Below are 15,687 nucleotides of genomic sequence, written 5' to 3' on the forward strand. Positions count from 1 at the left end.
GATGCATAGATCTTCAACAGTACCTTCCCAACTTTTATTAATAGCAAACTTGTCCAAAAGAAGGAAGGAGGCAAATACAACAAATCCATGAAGCTCTTCAATCAATTTATTCCAAGCTTTGAGTTTTATTAGGGTAAAAAAAAATCTGAATGGTAGAAATCGCCATTTTTGGTATGATAATCCACACTTTCAGATGGGCTACAAAGGGTGCATTTTTTAAAATGACAGGTATTATTGTATTTCTTAATTTCTTATAGGATTCAGTTTTTTTATGTCTTAATAATTTTTCTACATGGGCAATATTTAAATCTCCCTGGGTAGTGTTAATAATTCTTTCCTTTGTGGCAATTTCACTGCATACATCCTCCATTCAAGTTTAAGCTTGTATACTTTGAACTGGTGAGAAATAGAACACTGACAGTGCTAAGACATGTCTTTTGTGTTCTGTGTTATGTAATAGTTACAGAGGCTTTATTTGATAGGTGAGCTTTTCTTGTAAGAAGAATGGCTATTGGTTAGCTTCCTTAAAGGTTTTTTGCTTTGTGTTTTTCCTGCTTTTAAGGGGGAAATTGGCAAAAGCTGAAAGGACTTTGCTTGCTCAAAGCCTGCTTAAAATATTAACAGGGTTTCTACAAGGGCTTTTTCCGTCAAAGGAGTGTTTAATGTAAATACTAGTGCATGGTCTTCAGGTCAATTTTTTATAGATTATCTTTCCTTTATTTTTTAATTTAAAAAAAATCCCATTGATTCATTTTTAAAGTGTGATGTAATGATGTTTTAAGGTGAGAATTAAACTGTCTTTTAATAACCAAACTCTTTTAACAATCAGGTTGTAATATTTGTGGGAAGGGTTAAGAGGCACGTGGCATGAAAGACTGTATAGATCTAGACCTGTGGGGAAGTGGATTCAAATCCTTCTTCAGACATGAAGTTAACTGGAAAACTTTATGCAATATGATTGTGCCTAAAAATAAGAGATCTGATTGTTGAAAGTGTTATTATTTTTATGTTGTTACTATTGCCACTGTTGTTGTTCCTACTGTTATCATCACTCTTATTCTTAAATTACAGGTGAGTGTCCTCACAGACCAAGTTGAAGCCCAAGGAGAAAAAATCCGAGACTTAGAAGTTTGCCTTGAAGGACACCAGCTGAAGCTTAATGCTACAGAAGAGATGCTTCAACAGGTAGGAAAACCAGTTTTTTTCAGTTCAAATTATTCTATGAACAAGCACACTTAATATCATCCTTGATTCGACAGACCCTTCAATTAAGGCTGAGATTAAGTATGTTTCCATCTATCAGCTGTACTTATTTGCTTTGTTGTTGAATTTTTCAGTCATATTACACTATATTGCTATTCAGCTGGGATGTAAAGTGATACTACTGTGTGCATTATTCATTACCATCTAACAGTGAAAATTCAACAAGAGAACTGGATGTGGCTAAGAACCTGTTTGACTGGTTACTTACTCTTTTAATAGCGTACAAATTCATTCAAATTGAGAACTTAGAAGCTGTTTCTGCTCCCTCTCCTTTGAGACTGAAATTACATGAAATTTAAAGTGAATGAATTTACAAACTTGGGAGATTGGTTTACATAAATGCTTAAATAAATAAAGAATATCAATATAAAATCTCAAAATGAAGTCTCATATTTATAAAAGTATTTTTTTTAAAAGACTCTACTTTTGCTCTAAAATCAAACAAAGCAGAAAAAGTTTTTAGGCTTGCAACTAGAATGAAATGATCCCTACTCTTATTTACAAAGAATCTAAGCAATATTGCAGTTATTGAACTATGGAAACTTAATTCCATACTTGCTCACTTAAAATAAAGAATAACAATAGTAAGCATAATATAATGCGGTATATAATTAGTTGCTTGCAGGAAATAAGCATAATATAATGTGGTATATAATTAGTTGCTTGCAGGAAAGCAGTGTGGTGTAGTAGTTAAAGTGTTAGACTAGGGGTGGGGAAACCCTGGTTCTAGGCCATCCTCAGCTTCATGAGTTGATTGGGTGACTTTGAGCACTCTCTCAGCCCAACTTACCTTACAAATTTGTTGTTGGGAAAATAGGAAGAAGGAGTGCTGTATAAATCACCTTGAGCTGTATGAAAAGCGGGATATAAATTTAACAAGTAAATAAAATCAAAATTCAGTGGTAGATCCAACCATATCCTTTTATAATGAAAGGCAAAGAGGGGATAGGTTGATACTGCTAACTAAAAAATGGATTACTGAATTAAACAGTAACAGTGACTATTTAAGGAGGCCAGGTTGGGTTGTAGTAGAGTGCTGGAGTCCAGGTGAGACATCCAGTTTGGAATCTCCACTCAGCCATGAAAGTAATTGAATGATTTTGGGCCAGTCACTATCTTTCAGCCTCATCTACTTCATAGGATTGTTAGGAACACTAAAAAAAAAAAGTGGGGAGAAGATGAGGTATTTGGGACTGTGTATTAAGCTTTTACACAAAAGCTTGGTCCCATCCTTTCTTTCTGGGATCCAAGTCACAGAGCATAAGAAACATACACCAGAGGATAATTTATCTTTTCCTTTGAAGTACAGGTAGTCCTCAGGTTACAACTGCAATTGGGGCTGGGATTGCTGTTGCAAAACAATGCAGTCATAAAGTAGAACATCACATGACCGCATTGCTTCGTGACTACAGTCCTGGTTACCATCGTAACCCCAGGATATGCAGGTCATTAAGCAGGAAGAGGTGGGAAGTAAGGAGCGGGGGCAAGTACGTGGGTGCCACAATGGGGGGGGGTGCCGTGGGCACTTTGTAGCACAGGCAGGTCAGCAGGGGCCACGGGAGGGTCAACAAAGGCCTCAGGCAGATCAGCAGAGGTCACGTGAGGGCCAGCAGAGGCCGTGGGAGGGTGGTGGGGTGCTGCAGATGGGCATGCACTATGGACTATGGGCGGGTGGGGGGTGCTAAAGTACAAGATCCCTGGGATATCCTATTCTGTAGTAGGCTCCTCAGGAGAAAAAGCAGTGGGTATGACTTACTGGGGTGACTTGCTACCATCCCTGCTGGCTTCCCCATTAACTTTGCTTGTGGGAAGCTGACGGGGAAAGTTGCAAATGGTGATCATGTGATGCAGCTCACTGCGATGTCATAGTTGTGAGCTGGGCACTCGAGAGCCCAGATCGTGATCATGTGACTGTGGGGACACTGCAATGGCTGAAACTTCGAGGGCCGGTTGTAAGTCCATTCTTTCAACACCACCGTAACTTTGAACAGTTTCTGAACAAATGGACGTAAGCCAAGGACTACCTGTAGATATAGAGTTCATGTGCCTTTCACTCCTTAAGCACATAAGATTGCTTAAGCAAGCCATTTTGTTTCAGTCTTCCGTTTACAGTTAGAAAAGAATATTGTCCTACTTTTCCTGATGATTCAGTCAAGATAAATACACATGAAGCCAACTCAATACTCTGCATGATATAAAAATTTATTATTGTTGTTGTTCTAATTGTTCCTTCACAACTTGGCACGTGCCATCCTTTTCTTATACTCTTTCTTACAGTGACAGTAGATCTCAAGTGGCATCTTACCTGTGATGTAGGGCTAGTTCACATAACCACACTCAGCTGATAGCAACGGTTCATATTCATTCATTCTCTCTCTCTCTCACATACTCACACACACATATACATAGATACATACACACTCTTTTGGGGTCGGCAAGATGAATTCAAGAACTCTAACAGTGAACTATTTTTAGAGTATGGCCTTACACAATGAAAATAAGCTAATTCTTGTACTTTTGAGTAGATTGGTTTTGGAAAAGTGATGGAAATCATAGTGAAAACCTGTAGCATCATTTTTTTGCAATGTTTGAATCCAGCAAGCATTATTACCCAGGAGTTGGATATCTGTGGCCCTGTAGAAATTATTCCATTTAACATGATTGATGATGAGGAATACTAGGACTTGTAGTTCAAGAACATCTGGAGGGCCACGAGTTTACTACCCTCATCCTTAACAATAACAAGTTCATACAAGGTCCTTAAAACACTGATATTTAAATGCCAGCAAGTTTATATATCGCAAATGGCTAGCAGTTACAGGTATAAGGATTCAATGATAATTCCCTAAGAAAGTTTTTCTTTTCCAGTCCTTTTGTCTTTAACAATTGTTTGATATCCCACTATTCATCAGGTATGTCTTTTGATCTTTGAGGGTGAGAAATAGATTAGCCCCCTCTCATTGTATGGCTATAGTGTTTGATCTTTGGTATTTTCATTCATTCTGACCTATGTGTCTTCCATGTGTCTAAACTTCTTGTAATTTCCTTTTAAAAATTCCACACAACATTTATCTCACTTCATTCCTGTTTGATTTCTTTGTATTTATGCAAACTCATGTTGCTTTGGTATTGGGAAATTTTCACTCTTCTTGTTGCTGGTTTAACCACCTCTTTCTTTTCGGTGGTTAAATAACATTCCAATTCAGCAAGTGTAAATTAAATAGCTTTCCAAAGTGGTCACAGACCATCACACAAGATTATTTTCATGCACTGTAAACTAGCAAGCAGTTGTTTTCAGTGGTGTTCCTTTAAGGCTGACTTCAGCCACCCCTTTCCAACCTTTGTGGTAACTTAGGAATTTCTCTGTCTCTTTCTCTGTAATGCAGGAAGGAAGTAGAAATTATTTGTAAATTAGAACTGTGCTAAATGTTCATGATTGTCTCTTTTCAGTATGAATTTTTCTGCTTCTGGGTTGAAACCTATGTATTTTCAACCAATCCACTTGTGAATTCTATTCTATTCTATTCTATTCTATTCTATTCTATTCTATTCTATTCTATTCTATTCTATTCTATTCTATTCTATTCTATTCTATTTTCTTTTTCCTTTTTCCCCTCCACTGTAAATATTGATAGAGTATATGTTTACATATTCCATATAAAATAGTATGCTATTTTTACATTTTGAAAAAAAACTGTTCACCATGTGAACACAGCCAATGAGGAATCATATAGAAAAAGCAGTGATTTCATAGCACCATCCTTTGGCTATTTATGTATATATTTATTTAAACTTTGAAACTGCCAATTGCTGAAGCTCTCGGAGTGGTATACAATAAAACACAGTTAAAACATATCCAATCAAATCAAATACTAAATAAAGACCCTGTATAAACTGATGGTTATCAAAATCAAAAACGATATGAATTAAAATACAATTTTAAAAACCTGGGGAAATAGAAAGGTTTTCACCTGCCACCAAAATGATGCTTTTGAGCCTCTCTGGAGAGCCTCTCTGGAAAGGGCATTCCATTCATCGGGTGCCACCACAAAAAATGCTCTGTCCATTATAGGGGTCTTTTGGTCAGAGAACCCAGAGGAGGTCCTCATTAGAAGATCTTAAGATCTGGATATGTACATTAGGGAGAAGGAAATTCTTTGGGTACCCTGGTCCTAAGCTGCTTAGGCTTTAAAGATCAACCCTAGCACTGTGAATTGGTTCAGAAGTGGATCGGCAGCCCCTGTAGATGGCAACGTGCTAGCATAATGTTTGTATCAGCCAGTCCCAGTGAGCAGTCCAGACGCTCTATTTTGAGCCAAGAGAAGTTTCCAGACCATTTTCAAAGGCAGACGCACGTGGGATGTATTGCAATAATCCAACTTTCCAGAGCATGAATAACTGGTGGTATCAGTAAAGGTAACAACTTTTTTTGCCCTGATCTAGCTGTTACAGAAGGATTGATAATGAAGCTCAAGCTCAGATACTTTGGTCACCTAATGCGAAGAGAGGTATCTTTGGAAGAGACCCTGATGCTGGGAAAGACTGAAAGCAAAAGGAGAAGAGGACGGCAGAGGATGAGATGGTTAGGTAGCATCACTGAAGCAATGAGCATGAAACTGAGCAAACTCAGGGAGGCAGTGAAGGACAGGAAGGCCTGGCGCAATATGGTTCATGGGGTCACGAAGAGTCAGACATGACTTAACCACTGCACAACAACAAAAAGGTGTTACAACATGTTGTCTATAACTAGTGGCAGCAGGAAGTGGATGTGCAATTAGATGCATTTCCACATGGGATTTCAGTGCTGAATTAGTTTCAGTGCAATGTATATCTGAATCATAGATTTGCAAAGTTCCTTGGAGATCATGGTCATCAGTTTCCTGTCACCCCAGGTTTTTTTTTAATTAACGTAGATTAATTGGCTGAAGACACTTCAGGTATATACCTGCTTCTTCTATCTTCACATACAGTTTCAATATGCATTTATGCTCAGATGCCTTTCCTGAACACAATTTAAAGAATTTAAAAAGAGCCTTGCTGGATCAAACCATTTACTCCAACATCTTAACTCCCTTGTGACCCCCTCCCTGCCTCCTCACTCTGGCTGGCCTATGTTGGGGAGCAGACCCTGAAAGTGCTGCTCCTCTTCCCCTTCCAGGTCAACCTCCACTCAGAAAAGGAGGTTGCTCCAGAGGACCTGCATCAAGCTCTGTGGATATTGGGTGGAGCTAAACTTTAAGGAATAGAGAAACAAGCATCAGAGATATCCAGTGAAAGTGGTCAAGAAAAGTACCCAGTAAATGACTTGAGGAGCATATGCCTGGAGGCATTTCAATTGTGCTTTATGCTTTGTAGTTACCAAGTTCGAATTTCCTGAATTTTACTGCCACCTGTCAACCATTATTTTTCCCTAGGCAAATTGAACTTCCTCAAACCTGACTTACTAGTAAAATAATAAAACATGTTTAACATGGTCTTCACCTCATCTTCTGGTTGAAAAAAAAATCAATTCTTTCATATCACTACTGTTAATCTTTGTATTCCATAGCACTTATTAAATTTAATGTTAATAAGTTAAATAAAGTTCATTTTGGCTTTATCAACACTGTTCCTGTGACAGGCTTTATTAATACCTGCCATCTATCAACTTCTGCATCCTAATATAGTCCTAGAACAGTAGTGGGGCTAAATTTAAAGTGTATTTGTGGGGAAATGGATACTTGCTAGGTGACACAATCTGAATTTTTTTTCTTTTCATTTCTTTCATAGTTTGCCTCCTGAAAGCTGCTTCTCAGCTCTTGAGTTTACAGTACGCACAAATCCATCCATTTCAAATATATGGAGAAGATATGTTTTCCTATGTGTGCTCCTTTCTTAGTAGTAACCCTGCTACTAAGAGTAAGCCTACTACTGAGAGCTGACACCAGATTTACCATTTGCTTGATCCTTAACAGCCAGCTCTCCCTCTCCCAACCACCTGTTGTTTTCCCAGCAAGTAGAAATAAATTGAAGACTTTATTATCACCTTGCAGACATACAGAAATGTATACAATCAGATTCCTGAACTTCCTTGATAGAATTCTTTGGCCTGATTGGATTTCTGAAGTCTCAGGCAGAGGGTAGTGTCTTCTTTGTTATCTGAGTGAGCTTCTTACTTCTGTTTCCTCTTCCTGAGTTATGCACCCAGATGATGTTGCATGGGCAACCCCCAAAAGGTTGAGACTCACTGCTACACAAATTGAAGTGCAAGTCTGATCCAGCAAGGTTTATAATCTCATCCTAAATCAAGTGTTACTTATTCTAAAATATAATTTTACTGTGAACATATTTATGTCATTTATAGTATTGCTCTTCGTTGCCAGTATTAACAGAACTTGTGCATGTAGTGCTTGACAAAGAACAACTATAATGGAAACCTGTCCTTACAGTTAAAATAGCCATAGTCCCTCATGGGGCAAAATGTGTGGCCATAGTGTCATTTAAAATCATAATACAGTACAAACATGGTGACAATAGATGTTGATCTTAATGTAAAAAAGAAGTCTGGCAAGTGTTGTGATATTTTACTGCCATTCTGTATCCTTTTATTAACCTGGTAAAAGTTGGTAGAAGAAGTTGTGTGCTAGGAAATGGGGGAGAAAGGTGTGCTGCTTTGTAAAAAGATGCATGCAAAAGCATTTTGGGAAAATAAGAATAAAGGCATACCTTTTCCTTAAAAAAAGTTCCAGAGCCACTTCTGGAATTATTTACTATGTGTTATGGCAGTTCCTATTCAGAATTTCCCCATCAGAAGGGGCCAATGTTGACTTGAAAGATAGAGTTTTCCAAAGACAAGTATGGTGATCATTAGCTTACCTCTTAGTGTACTTGTGGTTCCCATGTGTGTATTGGAAAGAGATGTAAAAATCACTAGAAATCTTGCCCACTTTTGCATTTGTTTGTTATGATAGTAATCCACTTCAGCTTTTTAAATTTATTTATTGTTAAGATTTATAAGGTCACCCAGCTCAAACAGTACAGTATGACTCTGGGTAGTGTATAGCATAAAAACAATAAATCAAAAAGGAGAAGACAAACGGACCATATACAATATATAAATACAAAATATAAAATGGCAACCAAGCACATAACAACACAACCACAAGGGGACTCCCACTCAACTGCCCCTAATCCCTAGGGGAAGATCCAGGTCTTAACAGCTTTCCTAAATCCTAATGATTTTTTAAAATCCCATATTTCGTAATTGTTTACATTTTAAGTGTTATATATAGTGTCCTCCACATATCTTTTCCCAATCCATGTAACTATTGATATAATGTGCCCACATTCTTTTTTTCATTTTTTTGACATAAATGTTCCTCATAAGCCACTTTTACTGGGAGTTGTAGGTTTGGAAGTGTCAGGCCTAGCCCAAGGAAATCCAGGAGACCATATCGAAATTATCCAGCAAGGTTTATTAGCTACAACCCATTTACAAGAATCTTCCCAGACTGAAGCCCAGTTCCAAGGCTCAGTCAGTTCACACCGATGGGATTTCTTAGGGAGGTGCCAATTTCCCCCGCTTATCTCTTCCTCGCTCCTCTGGAGATGAGAGCACATTCTTTACTCCCCTCCCACCATTCCAGTCCATCACATCACCCCTCCCTCCACCTTCATCCTCCCCCTCGGAGTTCTCAGCAGAACTTGGTAAAGGCGGGAGAGATGACATGTCAGGAGAGGATGGTCTCGCAGCACCTGCTGCCTCCTCCATACATTCTTCCGCTGGTTCCTGAAAAACATCTACAACATTAGTAGAATTACCCCCCCTCCCTCCTACCATTTGCCAACCTGAAGTAGAAGGCTGTGGGCTGTCAGCTCGAGTCTGCTCCTCCCCCACATTCCCCACCAAACCTTCCTCCAGCACGCTGCCCCCTCCTTCTTCTTGCTGATTAACTGCTGATGTTCCGGGCAGCGCTCGAGGCTTCAGCTTGCTAGGGAAACGCCTATGGAAATCAATGACCAGCTCCGGGGCATGAACGTTCTTTGCATTTTCCCAAGAACGGTCTGCTTCAGGGTAACCCTTCCAGTGAATCAAATATTGAATTCCTTTTCCTCTCCTGCGAGAGTCCAAAATTGCCTGTACCTTGTATTCCTCTTCCCCTTCGACCACAACCGGAGGGGGTGGGGAAGAGTGCGTTCTCAGTGGACTTGGTGGAGCTTCTTTCACTAACAATGAGCGGTGAAAAACCGGATGAACCTGAGTCTGGGAAGATTGATGTCAGGCCTAGCCCAAGGAAATCCAGGAGACCATACAGAAATTATCCAGCAAGGTTTATTAGCTACAACCCATTTACAAGAATCTTCCCAGACTGAAGCCCAGTTCCCAGGCTCAGTCAGTTCACACCGATGGGATTTCTTAGGGAGGTGCCAATTTCCCCCGCTTATCTCTTCCTCACTCCTCTGGAGATGAGAGCACATTCTTTACTCACCTCCCACCATTCCAGTCCATCACAGGAAGGGTTGATAGAGTAATTTTCAAACATTAGATGTATTGGTGGTATTGGGGGACAGGGACAATTTATATTTTGAATACTAGAAGCTTGACACAGGAAAGGCTTTTTTAAAAAACTTTCTTTTAATGTCTTATATTTCCAGTGCCATAGAACAGAATATCTGTAGCTCAGGGTTGAACTGTGGAGTCCTTGGTGCTCTCTGAGCTCGGTTGTTTGATTGCAGATGTTTCATTACCCAACTGAGTAATATCATCAGGGCAAGTGAGTGTGGGGTTTGCTCCCTGTTTATGTACAGTAGTTTGCCCTGCCAGTGTCGGTGGGGGTGTGGTTTTCTCCTTGGTAGTTCCTTGATTAGGGTATTGTTTTCTGCTTGATTGTTTGTCTGGTGTTAATCTCTGCTTATCTGGGAGTTGGCTGCTGGAGCGGATGTGTTGTGGTCTTTTTTGTTTCCTTCTTAGCTTTTTGTTGTATCTTTTGAATGGTGTGTAAATATGGTTTATTTCTGTCTATCCATTGATGGCTGATTTGTCTAAATGCCAAGCTTCCAGGAATTCCCTAGCATTTTTGGATTTAGCTTGGTCCAGGATATTCAGAGTTTCCCAGTTGAAGCTATGGTTGAATCTGTCCCTGTGTTGTGAGATTAAGGTGTTTTCATCATGTCTTCTGACTGCTAGTTGGTGTTCATGGATGCGCTTTGCTGGTCTTCTGCCTGTCTGTCCTACAAAGTGGTGGTTACAGTCCTTACACTGTATTTTGTAAATGTCTTATATTTGTCATTGGCTTTTGCAGCAGTGTGAATTTTCTGACAAAATACTGAGCATCCAAACATTGAGAGGAAACATACAGACACATTTACAATTTTCAGGAAGAACCATGGTGTACAGCTGGAATTGACGTCTGGGATAAAGCGTAGCCTCACTTGACCCAGTTCTTATTTATGTCTCAAGCAGTTCTAACATGCATTCCTCAGGCTTACGTGTTGCTCTGCACATCTTGTATTTTGCTATTTTCTCTCATGTACATTCTTCAAGTGACTTATGCCCTGTTTCTCAGCTTTCCTTGGAAATGTCTGAAGCTGCCGTTTTATTTCCTAAACTATTTCCTTTTTCCAGGACATTTTTCAGTTTCCCAGTCTGGCCTTTAGCCCTGAAATTCCTAATTATCTCCCATACAAATTCAGCCAAGGTCAGCTAGGTTCTGTCACCAAGGCAGGCAGGCCATTCTTATTGACATATAAAAACAAGACTGGCCCTCTTTTCAGGTTTCAGGTCTCAAAAAAATATGACACAAAAGGCATTAGTTGTTAATGTTATACAAATATTATAATAGCCAGCTGTATTTGCTGCAATGCAGCAGGAGGTTTTTAGTCTTTTAAGGCTCACCTTCACCACTTCTTGTTTAAGTCTTTGTGAGTTACATCTAAAATTAATCTTGGATGTAAATGCACAAGCCTACATGTTGAAATGGTTTGCTCTGGCAAGTTTGGGGCTTTTCCCTTTCCTTGGATTTGCAGTATTTTAAACAGTGCAGTGGAAAGCTGCAATCCACTGCCTGTTACTGTGTAATCTTGAACTCATGCAAGACAGTCAGATTCTAAGCTGTGTTTTGACTTAATGAGTATCCTGTTCCTGCTACATCTGAGCTGACACACGGTTGTTGTAAAGTGCAGCCTTCGTACAATAATGATTCTTGCTGAATATTGCAAAGCAGGTAGGATTCCAGCCTATTTCTTTCCAAACTTCTTTCATGAACAGATAGAACATAATAGTTTGTTCTTTCAACAATATACATATTTTAATGAAGCACATGTATTGTTTTGGGGTGTTCCATTACAGTATAAGATTTTCTGTTTTGTTCCTGTCTTCCAAATTCTTAAATCCTGAAGGTTGGGGATTTGTGACTGACCTAAACTACCTTCTCCAGATTTTGTTAAATAATTCTATTTTAAATGAACTAAAAATTTCAAAAATAGTGTGCTTTTTTTAAACTTACAGTTGCAGTATGAGTATGCTGCTGTTCTATACTTTTTATACTGTTTATTATACTGTACTATTTACTGCTGTTCTATATTATTTATATATTTATTTCACATGAATTTTTGAAAAAGTACCCTTGTATTGTAAGTCATATGAAATGCAAATAACCTTATGGAAGATGATCTCCGTAAATTAAAAATTAATCTTAACTTAAAGATAATATACAGTGTTAATTTATAGTATTACATTTGAGAAATGTATTTTAAGACTGTATGAATCATTCATAACTTTTTAATCATTGCACTTGATTTGTTTTTTTTTTAAAGAAACCAATTCTTTTCTTGGAAGCTATTTTGATCAGTAATAAACATATGTATAGTAATGTAAATAAAACAATAGTTTAGTTTAGACATTATCTAGAAGCATAATACATAATATATATTCCATTCTCTATGGAGAAGTACTCTGATTTCTTTGCAGTTCATACTGAAGTTTCTATGGTCTGCAGATGGCACATATTGTATTTTCACTTCAAAAGTAACAACCCCAAACTGTACTTTTACTTCTTACAACTCCATATTTATTGAAGCTGCCTTCCAGTTGCATCATACCGCTGGAATACTCTATAATTTCCACATAGCAAAGTGGGCCATATTCCACTAACGAATTGGTCAACGTAAGCATCTGCTTGAAAATAGAAGTAATTACTTCCACATGTTAGCAACTGCGCCATGGTGATTTCTTTAAGCTCCACTTCAGATAATGTTCAGTTCAGTAGATTTTCTGGACCACAAGTGTCATCTGGTTAACATTTAAAATGGCATCACTGAAATATAACCTGGATTAAATAAAAACAGAAAGCAAATTTTGAGAAGTTATAGTTGTAGTTTACAGTCAGTTTAGGACAGAATGTTCTACTTTGATGTGTATGTTATAATGCACATTTATACATTCAGGTAAATGTTATGTATTTATGTATAATCCAGTGCCCAGTGGAAAACTGCCTCCATACTATTTGTTTGAACAGTGTTTCTGTATAAAATTCCCAAATATGGTGTTCAAACACCTCACATCTACTTCTTCTGTGTTGTTTTGCCTTTCAGATCTCTGTTTGTATTCATTATCTGATTTTGATGTTAAAATCCTTAGCTTATACCTGGTAATGATCTACAGTAATCAGTAGATAGTATGGGTTTGCTGATGTCACATAGCATATTCCTCCATTTGTTTTTGTTATTTTATTGTTGTGGTCCTGTTGCTTCACTTCTGTTGGGTTAAATCTATTAGGTTTTGCTGGAACTTCTTCCACATGCTTCAGCCAAGGTTTTTTTAGAACTCATCTCTGTACTTTCCAACCCACGGGTGTGATTTCTAGAGAAGTCGATAAGTTGGCATGGGGTCATACGGTAGTGGTGTCCAAACTAGCACGTTTGATGTTTCTGAATTTTATCAGCTAGCATAAGTTGGTTGCAACACCATTTTTTAATTGTTTCATTTTGTATTTTGCATAGATTAAAATCCACAATATTTGGCTCTAGCAGAACATTTGGAAAATTTCAACCTTTTTCAAATCATTTTGAAGCAAGGCCCAAGACTTTGTACTGTAATAGCAGCATTAATAACATTCATTACTGATAGCTGTGCATTTTGGTAGCAATCCTTTTTTCTCCAGAGGCACTATGCCAGTGCTGTGAAGGCTAAAGCAGCCTGGCCAATTTGATTGTTGATATCATCTGTGGCAACTATTTTCTGTTCTTGGACAATTGAGCTGAAGTATTTAAATTGATCAAGTGAGCTTCATCAAAGTGTATGGTTGTCTGGGAGTCACTGGTTGTGAATACCTTGATCATGTCAATATTGATAGTTAGCCATATAGATAACAGGAGTTTTTATGTCAAGCAGGATTTCATAGGCATATCTTTCATTGTCTGGAAAAATCACATTGTCATCAGGAAACATTTGATCTCTGATGAATTCATCTTTTCCAAGTTTGACACCATCCCAACCAGCATTGATCTCAGTGTTGAACAGCAAGGGAGGTGCAACACAGCCTTGCCTTCCACCAGTAAATACAGGGAAGCCTTTGGACATTTTGTCATGAACAGAATTGTGTCATCCTTTATGTGCTGCAAGAGGCATATTATTTTAGCAAGCACACCTTCTGCAGTAGCACTTTTCGTGGCACTGGCCAATGGATACTGTCAAATGCTGCTGCAAAATCAGTAAATACAGGAATGAGTTTCTACACTGATGTATTCCATGTATAATTGGCATTGGACTTTGGTCACAGCATCTTCTTCCAGACAAAAAGATGCTGTCTTGTTCTGCTTGGCTACTTCTTCTCATCTTTCTGAAGCCTTTGTTGAATTACTTTTACAAGGAACTTGCCCACAATTGACTACAAGCTATTCCTGCAGTAATTGTCTACTTTCTTGAAAATTAAGACTATTATTACTTGTTTCCATAAATTTGATATTACCTTAGACTACCAGACCATTTGAAGGAGTGGAGCCAACAACTTTGTCTATCACTACCAGCCTTTAGTGCTTCTGCATGTCTTCATCTGCTTTAGCTGTTTTCCTTCTTTTTTTATGGATGGATATCAGTGTTACCTTCATGCAAGAGAGTTGTCTATTGACTGTTACATAAGACAGAAATTACCTGTGCTGTATTCAGGTGAACTGTTTTCCATTTAGGCCTAGGCCTCTTTTCATTTCAGGGAAGACTTTTTACTTCCAGTGCTAGCAATCATGTACTCATGGAATATAAAGATTGAAGAGGACCTTGGAGATCATGTGGTTCAAACCTCTGCCCAGAGCAGGAATCTACTCTATAGCATCATTGACAGGTGACCATTCACTTTCTATTTAAGCACCTTCAGTGAAGGAGAGTCCACCACCATTTTATTGTTGAACTACTGTTAAAGTTAGGACATTTTTTCTGACATCCAACTGAAAAAAATCACTTCCTTATTATTTAACCCACTGTTTCTTGTCCTATCTTCTGCTGCATCTGTGAACAATTATGCCCCATCTTCACCATGGTAGTCCTTTTAAATATGGCTACCGTATCTCCCTGCATTCTTTTCCAGGCTAAACAGGCTCAACACCTCTAACTGTTCCTCAGGGGGGTTTTTTTCCCAAGACCCTTATCACCTTAGTCGCTCTCTTCTGGATATGCTCCAGTTTGTCAATCTTGTTCCTAAAATGTGGTATCTAGCACTGGATGCAATATTCTAGTGCAGTGTTTCTCAACCTTGGCCACTTGAAGATGTGTGGACTTCAACTCCCAGAATTCCCCAGCCAGCCATGCTGGTTGGGGAATTCTGGGAGTTGAAGCCCACACATCTTCAAGTGGCCAAGGTTGAGAAACACTGTTCTAGTGTGACCAACAGAGAGTAGAGAGGAATGATAACTTCTCTTGATCTTTTAATTATACTGCTGTTGGTACAGCCTAGGATTACATTTGCTTTTTTTTTTTTTTACATTTGTATTGCACTGTTGGCTCATGCTCAGACTGTGATTCTGATTAAATTCTAAAGTGGAAGCAGTTTGGTAGGTGAGGTTTCTGTAAATCTGGATTAGGTGGATAAAATCGCTCAATTTATCTGATTTTGATGCCACATTATTTGCATATGGTTCTGGTTGCTTCTATTTAGTGTTCCCTTGCTAATATTGTTGCTCAGAAGTTTTCTAATGTCCAGAAAAGATGGGGTCAGAGATCTAGCTGTGAGAAAAATGCAACAGTTAGAAAGAGTTATCTCCATATACTGGCATGTGGCTTCCTGAAATCCTTAACACTCATTCATCTTCTGGTTCATTTTAAGATTGTTGCACCCAGCAATTTGTGTGATTTTTAGACTAGAACAATCCCACTCAAAAAAAAAAAACAAGGATTAATTTGTCGAGTGGGCATGGTTTATAGATTTCTGTGGAAGGCTTGTAGCAATAGTTAGA

At 38.4% G+C, this 15,687-nt stretch overlaps 1 protein-coding gene across 14 annotated transcripts in view; it reads left to right on the forward strand.

Annotated features, from left to right (window-relative positions):
* PPFIBP2 (PPFIB scaffold protein 2) overlaps positions 1 to 15,687 on the forward strand; it is a 134,979-nt gene that overhangs the window by 71,618 nt on the left and 47,674 nt on the right. For all 14 annotated transcript variants that reach the window (XM_088145884.1, XM_088145880.1, XM_088145882.1 and 11 more), the window contains one exon: positions 1,072 to 1,185. In XM_088145884.1, the coding sequence (XP_088002010.1) occupies positions 1,072 to 1,185 (114 nt within the window). The remainder of the gene's footprint in view (positions 1 to 1,071; positions 1,186 to 15,687) is intronic.

This window comes from Python bivittatus, unplaced genomic scaffold (assembly GCF_059951505.1).
Source record: "Python bivittatus isolate LINGU-HERP-01145 unplaced genomic scaffold, Pbiv_v1 ctg000480_np1212, whole genome shotgun sequence".
NCBI lineage: Eukaryota > Metazoa > Chordata > Lepidosauria > Squamata > Pythonidae > Python > Python bivittatus.